The 17,086-nt window shown below is 30.5% G+C and overlaps 2 protein-coding genes across 2 annotated transcripts in view; one reads left to right on the top strand and one right to left on the bottom strand.

The window, feature by feature from the left end:
- Positions 1-5,962: 5,962 nt before the first annotated feature.
- Positions 5,963-8,106, bottom strand: LOC136077773 (uncharacterized). The gene is made up of 2 exons (XM_065791951.1): positions 7,708-8,106; positions 5,963-7,632 (listed from the first exon to the last, which is right to left on the bottom strand). Exon 2 carries the CDS (start codon positions 6,821-6,823, stop codon positions 5,999-6,001), a length of 825 nt encoding a protein of 274 aa, XP_065648023.1. The 5' UTR covers positions 6,824-7,632; positions 7,708-8,106; the 3' UTR covers positions 5,963-5,998.
- A 2,859-nt stretch (positions 8,107-10,965) lies between these two features.
- Positions 10,966-17,086, top strand: part of LOC100203143 (protein FRA10AC1) — a 36,576-nt gene continuing 30,455 nt past the window's right edge. The window contains exon 1 of the mRNA XM_065793664.1: positions 10,966-11,030. Coding sequence (XP_065649736.1) covers positions 10,975-11,030 — 56 coding nt within the window. The 5' untranslated portion in view covers positions 10,966-10,974. The remainder of the gene's footprint in view (positions 11,031-17,086) is intronic.

Here is a 17,086-nt window from a genome sequence, read left to right as displayed (position 1 = left end):
ACACAGGCCCGATCTGCCTGTTCCGACTCCTCGTTGGCGGCATCGGCTATCTTCAGGAGACAACAGCAAATCGCATAGAGAGGCAGATACTGGAAATATGGACTACAATTCCGCAGATGAGTTTGGGGATAGAAAGCTCTAGCCAGAAATGCGAGAATGATTTAATTAGAGCCCTCGGGTTTACCAAATCGAATGCTAAGCTTCTGATATCCAGGTTCAAATAATGGAACTTGTTTGATGATAGCTTACAAGTCACGGATCAGAAAAAGCGGCATTAAAGATTCTCCAACTTCTTCAGACAGCGTGATGGGTTGTGCTTCTTATATAAAGACATTATATTATAAAGACACTATACTGCAGTTGTGCATCAAACTGATCCCTGAAACTATGGAAACGTTTATCCATGACCCCATAGAAAATTCAATGTTCAAATACAAATCACATCGAAGTATTATTGCGATTAAAAATTTAATAAGAAATTCAATACCCTTTACTTTCCAACATACAACCTTTAAAAAGATATCTAAGCATATTTCTAAACTAAATAAATCTAAAGCACAACAAAAGGACGATATACCTAGAATAATCAAAGATAAAATAATTTTTTTTTCTGACTTTATATGTAAAGACTAAAACTACACTATTTCAAGCAACATTTTTACAGTCCTATTAAAATACACTGATATTACTCCAATACTTAAAAAAATCATCAAAACAGATAAAAGCAACTTCAAGCCAATCAGTATTCTATCCAACCTATCTAACGTATATGAAAGATGTATGTATGAGTATACAGCTAGCTTCTTTGAAACAATTTTATCTAGATATCAATACGGTTTTCGTAAAGGTTATTGCGCTACACAATGTTTGATTGCAATGACCGAAAAATGAAGAAAAGCCTTATATCACAACGGATGCTTTGCCGTTATACTAACTGATCTCTCTGAAGCCTTTGATTGCATAACCCATGCGTTACTAATCGCCAAACTAGATGCCTATGGTTTTAATTGAAACAGTATAATGTTTTCCTTTAATGTCTTCCTACCTAATGAATAGAAAACATAGAGTAAGAATAAATGATAAATTTAGCTGTTACACTAATAATCTATACGGATTTCCGCAAGGTTCGAAAATAATGGATTGAAGGCAAGTCCTAAAAAATATCACCTTATCATTAGCAAACATGGTAACCTAAAAGTTACTATTTCTAATTTAACAATTAAAACATCCGAAAATGTTATAATAAAACTTAAACTTTCCTTCGAAGAGCATGCCCCAGCTAGCACACTTAAGTTGGGCCAACGTATGTAAAACCATCGTAAACGTCGGCTGTTTTTTCCAATGCAAAACCAACGTTGATCCAATGTCATTTGTTTAATGATGAAATTAATACCGATGGAACTAAAAACAGCTGGCTCATTTACATTGGCTCAACGTATGTAAAAACATCGCAAAAAATTGATTGTTTTTACGATGTAAACCCAACGTTGATCCAATGTTATTAAACCGACGTTGATTTAATGTGTATAAACCAACGCTGAATTAATGTATGTAAAAATATCGCAAAAAGTTGATTTTTTTTACGATCTAAACCCAACGTTGATCCAATGTTATTCACCCGCCGTTGATTTGATGTATATACATACATTGGAACAACGTTGGATTTTATACAGTGGATTAACGTTACGTTTGCATAGAGAAAAGGCGGATATTCAAATATACATTTGTGTAATTTATGAGAATTATTTTTCATTTACATATTTCAGTTCATCATGGAAATATATTTGCTTATATATTTTTCTCTTTTTTATGTAATGAAATATCAAGCCACAAGCAAAACAAAAATAAATAATGTCTTTTTAATCAGATGCAAAATAATAAGAATAATTACATGTAGTAAAAATTGTTAACTCAGCATCAAAATGGCGGAAATGCGTATATATAAATGCATTTATACATATATATACGATTATACACGTGTATAAATACATAATATTTTATGTTTAAATGTATACGCATAACATGAAAAAAAATAAATTCGGTTCCGATAAAAGGTAAATATAAAGTTGAGGAAACGTAAAATATAACGTTGAATCAACTTAAAATACAACGTTTTACCAACGTAAAATACAACGTTTTACCAACGTAAAATACAACGCTCTGCCAACGTAAAATACAACGTTGTGCTAACGTAAAGTACAACGTTGAATCAAAGTAAAACATTACGCAATGCCGACTTAAAATACAACGTTGAACCAACGTTGTTTTTTGGTTGTTGGCGACGTCGCATTTGTAACCAAAATGATATAAAAACAACGTTGGCGGTCGATGTTGGGCCAACGCAACGCACAACATTGTTCTAACGTTTTATCAATGTATGTGTGCTAGCTGGGTGTGAGCACTTTATGCAAATATGCCAGCAGAAAAGTAAACGCACATTCAAAAATCGCATTATATATGTCTTTCAAACAGCGTAAAATTAAACTTTCTGCATTTATAACTTTAAACTTCACATACTGCTCACTTATATGGATGTTTAACAGTAAGAAACTAAAAAAGCGCATAAATTAAATCTGTGAGAGAGCTTTAAGAACTATCTATAGAGAATACGAATCTCCATTTGAAACTCTCTTACTAAACAGCGGTACTTTAACTATGCACCAAAAAAACTTGCATTGTTTAGTCACTGAGATTTTCAAAGTAAAATTACAAATTACGTCTATATGTATGAATGAAGTTATTAAGTTTCTCAAATCAAATCTTTTTTTTTTTTTTTTAAAATTTATTCAGGTCCCCCAAGAAGTCCTTAAAGGGTTATCACAGTACACCGCGAATGAGCATTTGATCAGAAGTTCACGCCTTCTTCCAAAACGATGTTGAAAAACTTGCCCAAAGGTGGGGTTTGAACCTTGGATTCTTTGTTTCTGAGGCAAGTGCGCTACCACTGCTTTCAAATCTGAGAAATGAAAAGATAAACTCTACCAATATTTGCACAACAAAATATGGATTGAAATCTCTACCGTTTCTAGGACCTAAAATTTGGAAACTATTCCCGAATGATTGTAAAACATCTTCATCTTTGAAGGAATTTAATCTTAAAATAACAAACTGGATTCCCTAACAATGCCCATGCAAATTATGCATGGTTTTTATTAAAGATGTTGGATACATAAATAGACTAGAGTAAATTGAAATCTTTACATTTTTGCTAGTTTTTGCCACTCTAAATGCCTTTTTATAAATATTATTATTAATGTATTCATCGGTTATCTTACAATTTACATTTATAAAGATATTTATTTTTGAAGGATAAGTGTCAGTTGATTAAATTAACCAATTATAGAGCTATCCTTGTAACAACCGTATGTGTCAACTATAAATAAATTACAAGTGAATAAATTCTGCAACGATGTTGCCTGTCTATTCCAGGCTATATGTATTGCATATAATATATTATTGAATGGCGTCTATTTATAGACATTTCATCCCGGAGCCTCAAAGCCATGTTGCTTCAAAATGGAAACAACTACCCGTCTCTCTGGGAAGAGCAAGTGAAGTTGGAGCCGCTGATAGAACCTCATAAAGAGCTTGTGCCACCGCTGCGCATCAAGTTAGGCCTCATGAGCAACTTGTTACTGCTCTTGACAAGGAGTCAGCAGCATTTCAATACCTCCAAGATCTTTTTCCAGAGCTGTCTTCCTCAGACTCTCATAAAGAATTACGCCAAAATGAGATGCAGAATGTCTCAGAAAGTCCATATCCTTGATTCAAGAACGTCGTTACCAAGGACTTTTGGAGGTTTTTAGTGTGCTTCTTTTACAGCCTAGGCTTGGGTAACGAAAAAAATGTAGTGGGTTACAAGTATTGTAGATAGAAAAATATCTTATTAATAGGTACTTTAAATAGGAATTCTTTCGTTTCTGCGTCGTGAAATCTTTAATAAAACGTATAAAATTTTTTTGCATACCTGTTGTCATACGCATTTAAGATTTACGCTCAAGACTAATATAATTTGTTTTAAAAACATTTTAAGCTACTCTAAATACGTATCTAATACGTATTATACACATATTTGTGTATGTTTTTTTTTCTTCGTAATAGCCACTAGAGGGTGTCACAAATCTACCATTATGTGATACGTGATATCTTCCAAAATACTATAGCAGGATAGTTACGAGATAAAAGAAAGACAATGGCTTTTGCTGTACCCAGAGTTTAAAAAAAGCCAAAGAACCATCACGATGACTGTTGCTATTATATAATTGGTACAACGATTTACAGAAAAGCTAAAGGGAGACAGTATAAAGAACTTTACTATGAATTGGGTAATTATCTATGATATGACTGGTTTATTTACTTTTCTTAGAATCGAGCATGATTCTGCACAATAGCGACTATTAAGAAGTGTTGCTCTATAATAGAAATGAATATCTTTTTTTGCTTTTTGCTCACTTGGTACAAAAGAAAGAAGACTATGATAATATATAAGAATTTCGTGACATTTTTTATTCTAAACTCAAGGTGGGATGTTTTTGGTGATTTCAAGATGCTTGTTTACTTGCATGACTCGTAAAGGGTATGCGCAAAAGGAACGAATCTAGGATACTTTGATATTTGAGTTATGTAGCTTCCAGGTAAGTTCTAAACTCCAAACTTTAGTATTTTCATACTTTAGTCATTTAAGGATGATTGGCCAAAAATTAAGCTGGTTAGAGTCTGGGAACAAAAGACCATAAAAAGTAGGCATCAACAGCCCAAATTTGGGGAATCAGTTTTTTTAAATATAAACTCTGATATCCTAAATAAGGTGGTAATATCTTTAAGGTTCTAAATTTTTTTTGAAAAATATTATTTTGTTTAGAAATTATACCCAGTTTAAATTTACAAACCCCTCGTTTTAAGGGGGCTCTAAACTTTAAATGACTATAACTTTTGAACGCTTAATGATTTTTAGAACAAACTTTAAATATAGATGCACATTTGAGTTTTATTAATGAAAGTAAAAATTTTTTCTTTCGAAAAATTATTTTCCTGCTCATTTGGGCGGATGATACCTACTATTTAGGGAATTATTGTTTTCAGGCTCTAATCAGTGCAATTTTCGGCAAAGCATTCTTAAATGATGTAAGTATGGCCATAAAAAAGTTTGGAGTTTAGAACTTATCTGAAAGTTATTTACCTCAAGCACTAAAAAATACTGAATCTGCTCTTGCACAAAGTATTCATGTTTCCTTTGCAGTGCTGATGATCATCATTACAAGAAAGTTTATTGGCCCCTACGAGTGGAACTACAAGACACGATGATTCAATGTTCTCAACCAGCTTCTAGTAGATTCCAACAATGTTTTATTACCCCTTCTTCAAATCAAACAATAAAACGAATTGTAAAAACTTTAGATTTGGAGCTTTAAAATAAATTTGTCTTGATGTTTCGAAAACTATCTGAGGCAGAGATCAACGCACAGTGAGTCAGAAAGGTGAAAAACGGCAGAAATTATATAACTATCATATATAATTATGTGATACATCAATATTATCGTATTTTGGGTCAAAAAATTTAAATTTTCCATTAAAACAATTTTTACGCGTACCTATGACGCGTAAGGTGCGCGCATACGCGTGTAACTGTCTTTACGCGCGTAAAATATAACCTAAATAAAAAAATCGATTTCCTTGATCCAAAATACCATATAAAAGAATACCACATATTTTTTAATCTAAATATTCCTTGTGCCTAAGGCTCGTACTACTTACGCGTTTACGCGTTAGAGACATTTACGCGCACAATGACTGACTTAATTTAAAATAATTAAATTCCTCAAACCAAAACATTTATTAATTAAAAAGGAAAACTGGTTCGAAAAATATTTTAATATTATATAATATTAAAATATATTAAAAACAAAATAAATATTTATCTTATCTAATTTTTCTTTCAAGAAAACAAAAAAAGAAAACCTAATACTAATAAAAAGGCTTTATTTCATTATTACGGCATTTACAAAGATAAAACTTCAGGGGGAAGTGTTTTTCCATTTTCAACCTTGTATTTTTTAAAACAAGTGTTTGATATTACAGGATCACTTCTAATCAACAAGTATTGGTACTGGTTTTTCATAACATTCTTTCTAGATATCTTGGCTGTATGGTTTAATCTAGCTTTGCAAATTTCTTTATTTAGAGCCTCTTGTGACTCTTCAGAGAAGTAACCAATTGGCAGTTCTAATGCCTCAGATATCTGCACACCATGTTCCAAGAGTTTATGAACAGTTGGGGGAATCACATACCAGCAATAGTTTTTGAGTATAAGAGCTGTAGTTTCATAGCAATACTGGCCAAAACTTTCAGAGTTCAACTCATAACAGGAACATACTGCTATTAGGATTGTCCTCAATCTAATAATTACATCTACTGCCACTCCCGTTATATCAGCGAAAGTTTCAGCATTTTTAAATGCTCTTCTGGCAGTGTTTCCATCGTTAGTGTTGCCAAAACTCTGTTTGGACATATCAACTATAAGACTTAGCTCTTCTCTAAACCTCAGTTGAATGTTCGTTTTTTTACTTTTTACTAATGCTTTTTCAGCAGGGGATTTGGCAAAGTATTTTTTAATGTCTAATTTATATCCTAAATGTAAAATATATTCAAAACATCTGAGCCAGCAATGCAGAGTAGAAAGACCCAAAGATAAAGCTTTTTCATTGATTGGTTTAGATCTGATCAATGCTGGGTTATTAAGTTCACTGGGCTTAGCTCCGCAAATATTACATGATTGCGAGGACAGAGTGTTAGTGAGGGCATTAACCACTTTACCATCAAACATGGTTAAATCTAGTTTGAACTTAAATGTGATAGTCGTATCCGGTTTGAGTTTTGGTTTAGAGGAAGCTCTACTTCTAACTTTACTTCAAACTTGACTAGTCTATTTATTTCTGCTTTTAAAAGTTCATATTCATTTCTTATTAATTCTTTCGTTTCTTTTTGATATTGGAGATGGAGGGGTCTACAGTAATGTGTACTAGAGGGCTTTTTATTTAACCATACATTTTTGTTCATGATGGTTAATTTAAGTGGAACAACAGCTGTCTGGAAAAGACTTTGTTCATTAACTTGGGCTTCACCAATATTTGTATCAGTGTATTTTTGTTTATAGACACTTTGACTGGAGGCACCATCAAAACCACTTTTAAAATAAAGTAGACCTTAAACCTCCCCCCAATTTCAGCAAACATTCTCATAGAGTCTTGGCATTCCGTAAAAGTTAATATCCTTGTCAGAGTATGATTAAACATACCCTGTAGAGAAATTGAAGCAGATGTTTCTGTCACAATTAAACCCTCAGGATAACATTTGTGTCTTAATTTCATGAAGGAAATATCTGTAATTATGTATTATCGATGAATTTCTAATCATTTGATACTGTTCATCAGAAAGGTCACACTGAATTTTTAAGCTCAAGGCATCTTCGATTTTCATTTTTATCGGAAAATTTATCTTTTTGATTTTATCTTTTTCAGAGTTTGTAGCACTTTTCACAAGATCAACGAAGCCTTTTTTGCTAGGATCTCTAGTGGCTTTCTTTATTGAAGCTAATGCCAATGCTTCAGCAGGATGTTCAGCCAATTTGGCAACCTTAAACAAGATAATATTTAATATTTAAGCTTGTAAACTATTTTTTTAACTGGGTTGAATTTAATTTATTAATACCTTAGATCTTCTGCTTCTATCACCTAAATCTTCCCAGTTCTTGCACTTTCTACCTGAACCTGATGCAACATTTTTTTTGTTAACAGTAATATCTTTGTTCAACCAAGTTCGCTCGTGTTCTAAAAGTCTAGAGAAGGTTTTTGCATACTTCCGCAACTTTGATTGGAATTTACATTTAAATATTATTAGAGTTTTCTTTAGATTTATCATTTCAGGTTTTTCAATACTTTCATAGTATAGACCCTCCAGTCTACAAAACTCACGCAGAAGAGCCTCGAATAAGTTATCATGATTAATTCCTAATTCTTGAATTATATGAACTAAATGTATTCTTTTCATGTTGAATGTAAGCAATGAACTATTTTAAGTTATTTTATACACAAGTTTTAATTTTAAAACGTGCACTATGCCATCAAACGTTGCATATATTGGTTTTTGAGGTTTGATAATTAGCACCATCTGCATGAGCATGAGTTTTTTTACTCATAGAAACTAAATGTATAATTTGTGTAATGAATGAAAGCAATGAACTAATATTCGCTACTTTATACGGCAAGTTTTAATTAAAAACGAAAAAAAAACAACAAAAAAACCGAAGTATTTGAAAGGTCTTATTTTAATTGGGGCAAGTTTGGACAAATGATTTTTATTTTTTCTGCTTTCATATATACCTATTAATGGGAAAATATTAATACTACCATGGAATCTAGTGGAATCGTTTAGTTTTTAAACTAAACTCATAATTAAACTAATTTAAAAAAATCAATTTATGACACATTTTTGAGATCTCAGTAATGAAAAACTAAAAACAAAATTTATTGTCAAAAATGTTGTTAGTAGTTGCCAAACATCTTAAACATATGACTTCAAATTAAATTTTGAACTGTTTTTACCCATGTCAATCTTAAAAGAGTGACACAAAAGCTAGATTTTTTTGAACGAGTTTTCCGATAAATAAAATAAAATAAATAAGTCTCAGAAAAAGCGTATAAATTGGTGAAATCTTGAAAATTGTTCACAAAAAAGTTAATTATTGACTTTTAGTGGTATTTAGTAACATTATAATTAAATTAATTAATTTCCAGCAATACTTTTATTATGGGTTTTTTTTTGCCGTTTTTTATGGATTTTGACTCACTGTGCAACGGTTGTATATGGGAAAACGGGGTAGGATGGCGAATGGGGCAAGATGGCTTTTCATATAGCAATTCAACAAAAAAACTTAAAAATGAGTTCAAATGAAATTATATTTACATCTTTTATTTTAAAACACCAATGTTTTTTTTTTTAATATTATCAGCGCAATTTTATACGCCAAAGTTTACTTTTTTGCGCTTAAAAAAATACCATGCTTTCGGTTATTTATAATGAATGATCCATCGGGTGTAACTTTTTTAGGAATATTTTTTTGCAACGCATGTTTATTTTGTGTTTCTTTAGTTAGATTAATTAGTAGTTTTTAAATTTTTATATAATTTTCGATCAGAAATTGCGTAATAAGTCTTCTTGCCCCGGTGATGTGACCAGATGACATATTTATGAATTTTTTATTTTAAATTTTATTTCAAATTTTTTTACTTGCAAACTGAAAATTCATGCCGGAAATTAATCATTTCGATAACATAAACATACTGACAAAGTATTACTGCTTCATGACTGACAGTTTTGCTATAACTTAGGGCTTTCAAAACGTTCGCCATCTTGCCCCGCCTTCCCCTATTTATTGGACGGCAGATAAAAACAATGTTGAAGTTAGAAAAACTCAAAAGAGCAAAGATAAAAGTTTAAAAAGAAACCTAGTGTGCATTTTGTGATGTAATTTATGAATTCATAACACACTGCAAAATTGCAAACAACTCGTTGCGAAGCATATTTAAAAATTTAAGTAATTCGGTTGTCGTATGACCAGAAAGATTTTTATGTAGCATTCATGATAATCATAGCGAGAGACTTCATTAGAAAATTTCAAGAATGAAAATTAGATATCAAGGATAATGGGATACTGCTACGATGGGAGATTATTTTCGGTCTTTAGTCAGAAAAGATGAAAGTGTGCACTCAAGAAAATTGCGATCAGAGTACTCCTAATCTAAAGGAAAACGTTTATAATAAAAAATTGTATTGCAATTGTAAGTTTGTAAAAAAGAAACAAAACATTTCTAGTAAGAATTGTATTGTTTCTTTTTTTTTTCAGTAATATCCTATTACTAAATACCTTTCAAAGTATGAAAAGTGCTATATGCTTTGTAATTATCCTTACATTTTTAGAATATATTGATACCGAAATTTGCGTTTCTAGAATTCGAGAATTCTGTTTTCGACAACATGAAATTAGTTATAAATAAAAACCATCGATGTTACTTAAAAACGAATGTGGTTTTTGAATTTAATGGCAATAAATAAATAAACAAATAATGAAATTTTAGAAGGCAATATATAAACAAATAATGAAATTTTAGAAGGCAAGACTTTACGGACAAAGTGTCTTGCCCACTAAGGGTGGAATGCATGAAGCGAACTTAAGTCAAGTTCGACTTGAACTTTACTTTGTAATCACTAGCGACAGAGTATTTTTTGAAGGAAAAAACCCATACTCTGCCGCTATTGGTTACAATGTAATGTTCAAGTTGAACTTGACTCAGGTTCGCTTCTCGCATTCCACCCTATGATTTAAAAAAAATGGCTTTTAAGCACGTAAAATTATTTGAACACGGCTACTCCAATAACAACAGTAAGATCATGTCAATGAGAACCGGTTGTCATGATGAATATCTAATAGAGCGAAATTATGTAAAAACTTCAAAAATAATAATAATTATTACCTAAAAACATAAAAAAAAAAAAAAAAATTTTTAACAAAGAATCTTGAAAAAATGCACCTTTTTATTTTTAGTTAATAAATGTATTTTTTTGTAATCTATAATGAGAAATGTATGGTTGAAGTACAATCCTTTAGTAACGTTAACTTCAAAAGTATTGAAGTATGTTTGAAGTACAGTACTTTTGCAATGTTAACTTCAAAAGTATTGAAGTATGGTTGAAGTACAGTACTTTTGTAATGTTAACTTCAAAAGTATTGTACTTAAACCATATATTTCTAATAATAAAATTTTGTTAGTACATTTGAAAAATAGCAAAAAAAAATTAATATTACATATGTGGTTTTTATTTATTATATTAAATTTATAATACAATTATAAAAAACCTTTTTAAAAGATGATAAAATTTAACTTAATTTATCTTTCCTATATTTATAGGGTTAATATAATGAATTATACTTCAGATTTTGAAGATAATTCTGGAGGATCTACAAAAAGAAAAAGGTAAGATAAATGTAAATTACTCCAATGTTTATAAACAATATTTATAAGTATATTCAGCCCTTGGAATTAGGGTCGGCATTCGGTTATGCCAATCTAACTGCCAACCTTAAAGTGTTTGAGGTCGGCAAAAAGTCCCCAACCTAGATTCTGTTTTATGATAACCCTTTGTCTCCACCTCATTTTTCTTAATTCCGAGGGTTGTATATATATATATATTATATACTACGTAAATCAGATTGCTTACTCTTTTTGCTTATCCTTATAGCATACAGTTTTTTAGAAAAAGAAGAAAAATACAATGAATAATAAAAAAAACAATTGTTGCCGTAGCCCCAACTCTTAGTTGATGTAGCGGCACTCCATTCTGGCAACAGACTATAAGATAGTCAATGTATATATATATATATATATATATATATATATATATATATATATATATATATATATATATATATATATATATATATATATATATATATATATATATACTAACATTTATTCTTGTCTTAATAAGAAGCCAGCACTCTCTGATTGTTTGGAGGGGGCATTTGAGCTTGAAAAGGATTCACTTCTGCTACAGCATAGTGCTCACAGTGGCTGGTGAACTTTAATCCAGATAAAACTCAACTTTTTTCAGTCAATCGTTATTGCAATAACCTAGATCTTCCAATATTTGTCATCTACCCTTCATCTTCTAGTGTCATCTACCCTTCATCTTCTCGGATTAACTCTTACTTTTCTTGGAAACTATATATCAAATCCGTTGCAAAATTAGCATCTGCTAAGGTCGCATCTCTTTATCGAGCTCGACACTTTCTTACTCCAGATTCTATTCTTTATCTCTATAAATCTCAAATCCGTCCTTGTATGGAATACTGTTGCCATATCTGGGGCAGATATCCTAATGATTCCCTTGCTCTTTTAGACAAGATGCAAAAACGCATCGTAAACATAGTTGGAGCTGCTCTTGCAGCCAACCTCCAACCATTATCACATCGTTGTAATTGCTTTTTCATCTGAAATAAAACCATACACTCTCTTCCTCCTTAACTCTCATAATTTAGAAATTTCGAACAATTCAACACACAAGCATAACATAAGTCTATTTTAGCAACAGGAACAACATAAGAAACATTAATTTTAATTTTAGAGTTAATTTTTAAACAAATAAAGAAATTTATGAAGTGGCTTCAAGATAACCAATATAATTAGGTTCATCATCAATAGATTTTATAGTATTACTAATATATGGAGATTGGTTGATTGTTGAAAACTAAATCAATCAATTGAAGTATTTGAAGTCAACAACAGCTAAAAATTCTAATTTTACTGGCTCTTTAAAGGAATAAAACAGTGATTTACTTTTTCAAAATAATATCTTTTTAAACCATTTCTGTCAACATTTAAAGATTCTTTCTAAGATAATTTGGAGACTAGGTTTTTGTGAATTCTCTTAATAACAGCTTTCTGTATTGGACAATATTTTACAGTTTTTTTCCAATTCTGAACATACAACAGCTAAATTTTTTAATCAATCTAGCAAGCATCTTTTTTACCAACTTTTTTCAATAACACAACAATTTAAGGTCAGTTTCCACTCATCTGTTTAACTACGGGAAAGGGAAAGGGATAGGAAAAGACAGTTATTCATACAGAATGGTTAGGATTTATTTATTTCCACTCATACGTATCACTTTAACTTTTGTTTTTAAATAATGATAGTTAAATAAAAAAAATGGTGGCGTTATTATTAGTTATTATTGTATTATTTGAAAATCAAAAGCACCAGTGATTACAAAATCTTCTCTCAGACGTAAAATAATCAGTGCTAGTGAACAATTAATAGTCACTTTGAGATAAATTTTTGGAGGCACTTCACAAATAGATTTAGTTGGTATGTTTCAAATAAGTCTGACTTCCGTAGGAAGAATAATAAACAAAACCTCTATTGCTATATGAACTATTTTTCTGGCTAAAGAATATATTAGCTATCCAAAAAGCGAAAACTATTGGAAACGAAGAATTGGAGCTTCTCTAATTGAGAAGAATTGGAACTTCTTTAATTGCATAGGGGCTATATATGGGAAGCATATTGTTATGCAAACCCCTACAAGATCAGATTCTGCTTTAGTTAGAAAAAATCTTACTCAATTGTTTTGATGACTCTTTGCAATGCAAACTATAAAGCCAAATGGTTCAAACATAAAACTGCCTTATGTTCTTATTGAAGATGAGGCATTTCCTCTCAAAAACTATTTAATGAAACCATATGCTAAGGAAATATTGCCTTAAAAAGAAAGAATATATAGTTATAGATTGTCATGTGCACGAAGAAAATAGAAAATACTTTTGGGATTCTGGCAGCAAGATGCAGAATTTTTTGCAAACCAATTATTGCAAATTAATAACTGTAATTAATGTTACTAAAGCTGCAACTGCTCTGCATAGTTACCTTATGCATGGTTGTCAGTTGGAACCTTTAAATTAATATTGCCCTTTAAGATTTGTGGATTGCAAAAAATCCTCTGGACTGCAAGCTGGAGAATGGCAAAGCAATGTTTCAGATTACCAAGGGATAACAACTTTACAAAAACAATTAGGCTCAAATAATTATTCTTGTGATGCAAAAGCAGTAATAGAATCATTTCGAGACTTCTTTAATTCTCCTCAAGGACAGGTTCCATTGCAATAAGATATGGTTTCTCATACTCAAAATATATTTGATCAAGGATAAAGTTGCTTTTCCTTTTAATATATCTTGGTGTGTGCAAAAAAAAAATTGCTGCCCTAATTCTTTATTACTCTATAAAAAAAGGTTCACGGCTTCTTCCTTACCGATGGTGCTAAATATGTTCAGAGCTTGACTTGAACCCTGGATCTCTTGCTTATAAAGCAAATGCTGTAACCACTGCATCATAGCTGCACATTTTTTATGCCTATAAGGAACAAAAGTAGAATCGCATTTTCAAGTAAGAATTATAATTATTGAAAATTCGAAACTTTATAGATACTTAAATTAGACAATTTTTATTTGTTTGGAAGTGGCAATCGTCTGGCTATCATTTGAGCAAATTTAAGTCTCCCTCATATTTAATGACTTAGTTTTTTTTGCTCTCAATAGAAGTAATCTGAAAAGTAAAAAAGTTTTTACTTGAACTTTGATCTAGAATTAGGAATTTTTATTTTACTGACTCTTTCAGCTGGCAGATCGGTAAGTTTAAATGTTAGATTCAAAATTTTTGCCAAAACTTGTGCTATCCAAGTTGTCCAGAGGACAACTGGACATCCCGCAGATGTCCCCTGGACAATTCTTGCCCACTGAGATTGTAATGTACTCATCAAATTTAGTCTGATTGTAACTGGATTCCAAAAATGCTGCAGGGTATTTTAATGCTTCTATAGAAATTTTGACATTAGATAAACTTGACTGCATAATTTTGTTTATGTAGTTTATTTTGTTCAATATATCGTGCTAAATAACAGCTCCAAATATGAATTCCTAAGTATCAATTTCAGCAGCAATAGATTTGGCTGATACTTTAGTAATTCCATTTAGGGCTGGTAAATTAATCGGTATTTTACATTAATCGATTAACGATTAAATTTCGAAAAATTAATTGATTAATCGATTAATTTTCTATTAATTTTAGAAAAAATGTGTTTATAACTTAATAAAAAGTAATTTATATTTTTTATGATTTTATTTCTCTTTTAATCAGATATGATCTTAAAAAACATAAATTATCAACAGTATCATCGTTTAAGCTAGTTCTTAAATTAGTAACAAATAAACCAGCTGCACTAAAACTTCTTTCTGCTTCTATAGAAGACGGGGGAAGACTTAGCATGGCATTATAAATCTTTTCTAAAGAACTTGGCCTGTTTCCAGTGCTTTCGAGAACTGCAATTTCACGTTTAATGCATGTCAAAACTTCTTGAGGAGAAGATTTAAAAGTTATCCCTTTAGTTTTTCCTGCTGCTGAAGCTGTATTAGCTATTATTTCTGCTAATTCTTCAGCTTTAGTTTTTTTTCTTAATGGTTATTCATTACAAGTGTACTCTAACTCAGGCTGATATGCTGCTTCTACTTCCTCATGTAGAAATAAACGTAGGTATATTTCTCTAGCAGTTTTAGCAATTTTATTTTTATGTGGGTATTTCAAAAGATTATCTGGAAATTCTGAGTCTGATTTATAGTCAGCTGGGTTATGTAAAAAGCACAGTAAACCAGCAATATTACAATTTCTTCTTTCAACAATTCTCTCCAAGACAATAGTAATATAATTTTTGACCAATGTTAGTATTTTGTTCTTTAAGATTTTGTAGTAAAAACAAAATAATTTTATCAGATTTTATCAGATCACAGTCTCTTTTCCCTAGTTCCATAACACTTAACTCTACAACATGTAGAGCTTGAACAATATCAGAAATGTGTTTTATTTCTTCTTCTTTTAAAATTTAATCTGTTCTAGATATATCAACAAGAGCCTTTGCAATAACATTTTTTAATTTTAAGAATTGTTTCAGCATACTTATTAGCGAATTCCATCTTGTTTTAGTATCCAAAGTAGCCTTGAGTTCTTTTCCTAAATCTGTTCCACAAATACTTTGAAGGGAATCATTTTTAAGTGGAGATTTTCTAAAAAGTTTGACTATTTTACGAACCTTCGATATGATAATGCCATAGTCCTCATTAAACTGGATTTCCTGTGAAACAAAGCTATTACTTTCCTCATTCCAGCATTCTTCAGTGTTGTTTTCATCATCAGGGTCGGAATCAGATGTTTCATTTTCAATCTCATCAGTCATTATTTCTTCTTGAGTTGTTTCTATTTCTAAGCATTTTTTCTTACAAAGAATATCATATACAGCAGGATGAATTCCATGGCAGTAGCAAAGTTGGTGTATAACTCCCATTTCCCGTCCCATTTTTTTCATTACTGATGCACCGTCAGTAACACATCCAAAAACATCATTGATCAAATTTAAGCCAAATTCATTTAATTTCTCAATAACAATATTAACAGCTCTTTCTGAAGGCAACGAACCATTTATTCTAATCATTCCAAGACCATAGTGACATTTGTCTGAATAATGTACATTGAGACATAAATACCTTCTAGTTTTACCAGAAGTCCACTCATCAAGAGAAATTGAAAACCTTTCTCCTTTTAATTTTTTTTGCTGAAGCTCTTGAACAACTTTTAACTTAATTGAGTTTGCGTAGTTCATAACAATTGTCTTTATAGCATGTCGATCATCAGGGATTTTAAGTCCTTGAGCTTTCCAGCCATTTTTAATATCTTTGCTATTGGCCAAAGTTGCAAAAGGGATACGATCAACAGCAGCTAAACGAGCTAATACATCTTCAGCTTTGCTACCTATATTATTACAATAGGTAGCAATACTTGGCTGTATATTTTTAGACTTCTCTGAAATAACTTTTGTCAAATAAATTTTATGTTTGTGCTCTAAATGATACAAGAAACTTGAAGTTGATGAATGGAGTTTAAGTTCAACTGAACAATGTTTGCACTTGTATGTTAATTTGCCTTTATTTTCCAATAAAAAGTGTTTCCAAACTTCAGAGCTGTTTTTTCCAAACGATATTATAAATGGTTTTTGTTTGTTTATAATAATATTTGACCGGATGCCAGAAAATAAAGGCAAATCAACATACAAGTCAACACAAGTCTTGTTCGTTAAAAAAACGCTTGTAAATGTTAGTAAAAATCTTTGAAACAAAAAAACGCAAAGAATATAAATATGTATATTGTATATATATATATATATATATATATATATATATATATATATATATATATATATATATATATATATATATATATATATATATATATATATATATATATATATATATATATATATATATATATATATATGTATATATATGTATATATATATAAATATAAATATGTATATATATGTATGTATATATATAAATGAATATAAATATGTATATATATGTATATATATATATATATATATATATATATATATATATATATATACACATACATAAATATATCAAGCCT

Source organism: Hydra vulgaris, chromosome 03 (assembly GCF_038396675.1).
Source record: "Hydra vulgaris chromosome 03, alternate assembly HydraT2T_AEP".
Taxonomy (NCBI): Eukaryota; Metazoa; Cnidaria; class Hydrozoa; order Anthoathecata; family Hydridae; genus Hydra; species Hydra vulgaris.
Note: the sequence above shows the minus strand (reverse complement) of the source record. Positions and strands in the feature narration are given on the sequence as shown.

Bases quoted from the DNA above. Each gene is read 5' to 3' on its own strand.
- LOC136077773 (XM_065791951.1), bottom strand. From the start codon at position 6,823: ATGTTTGATGGTAAAGTGGTTAATGCCCTCACTAACACTCTGTCCTCG.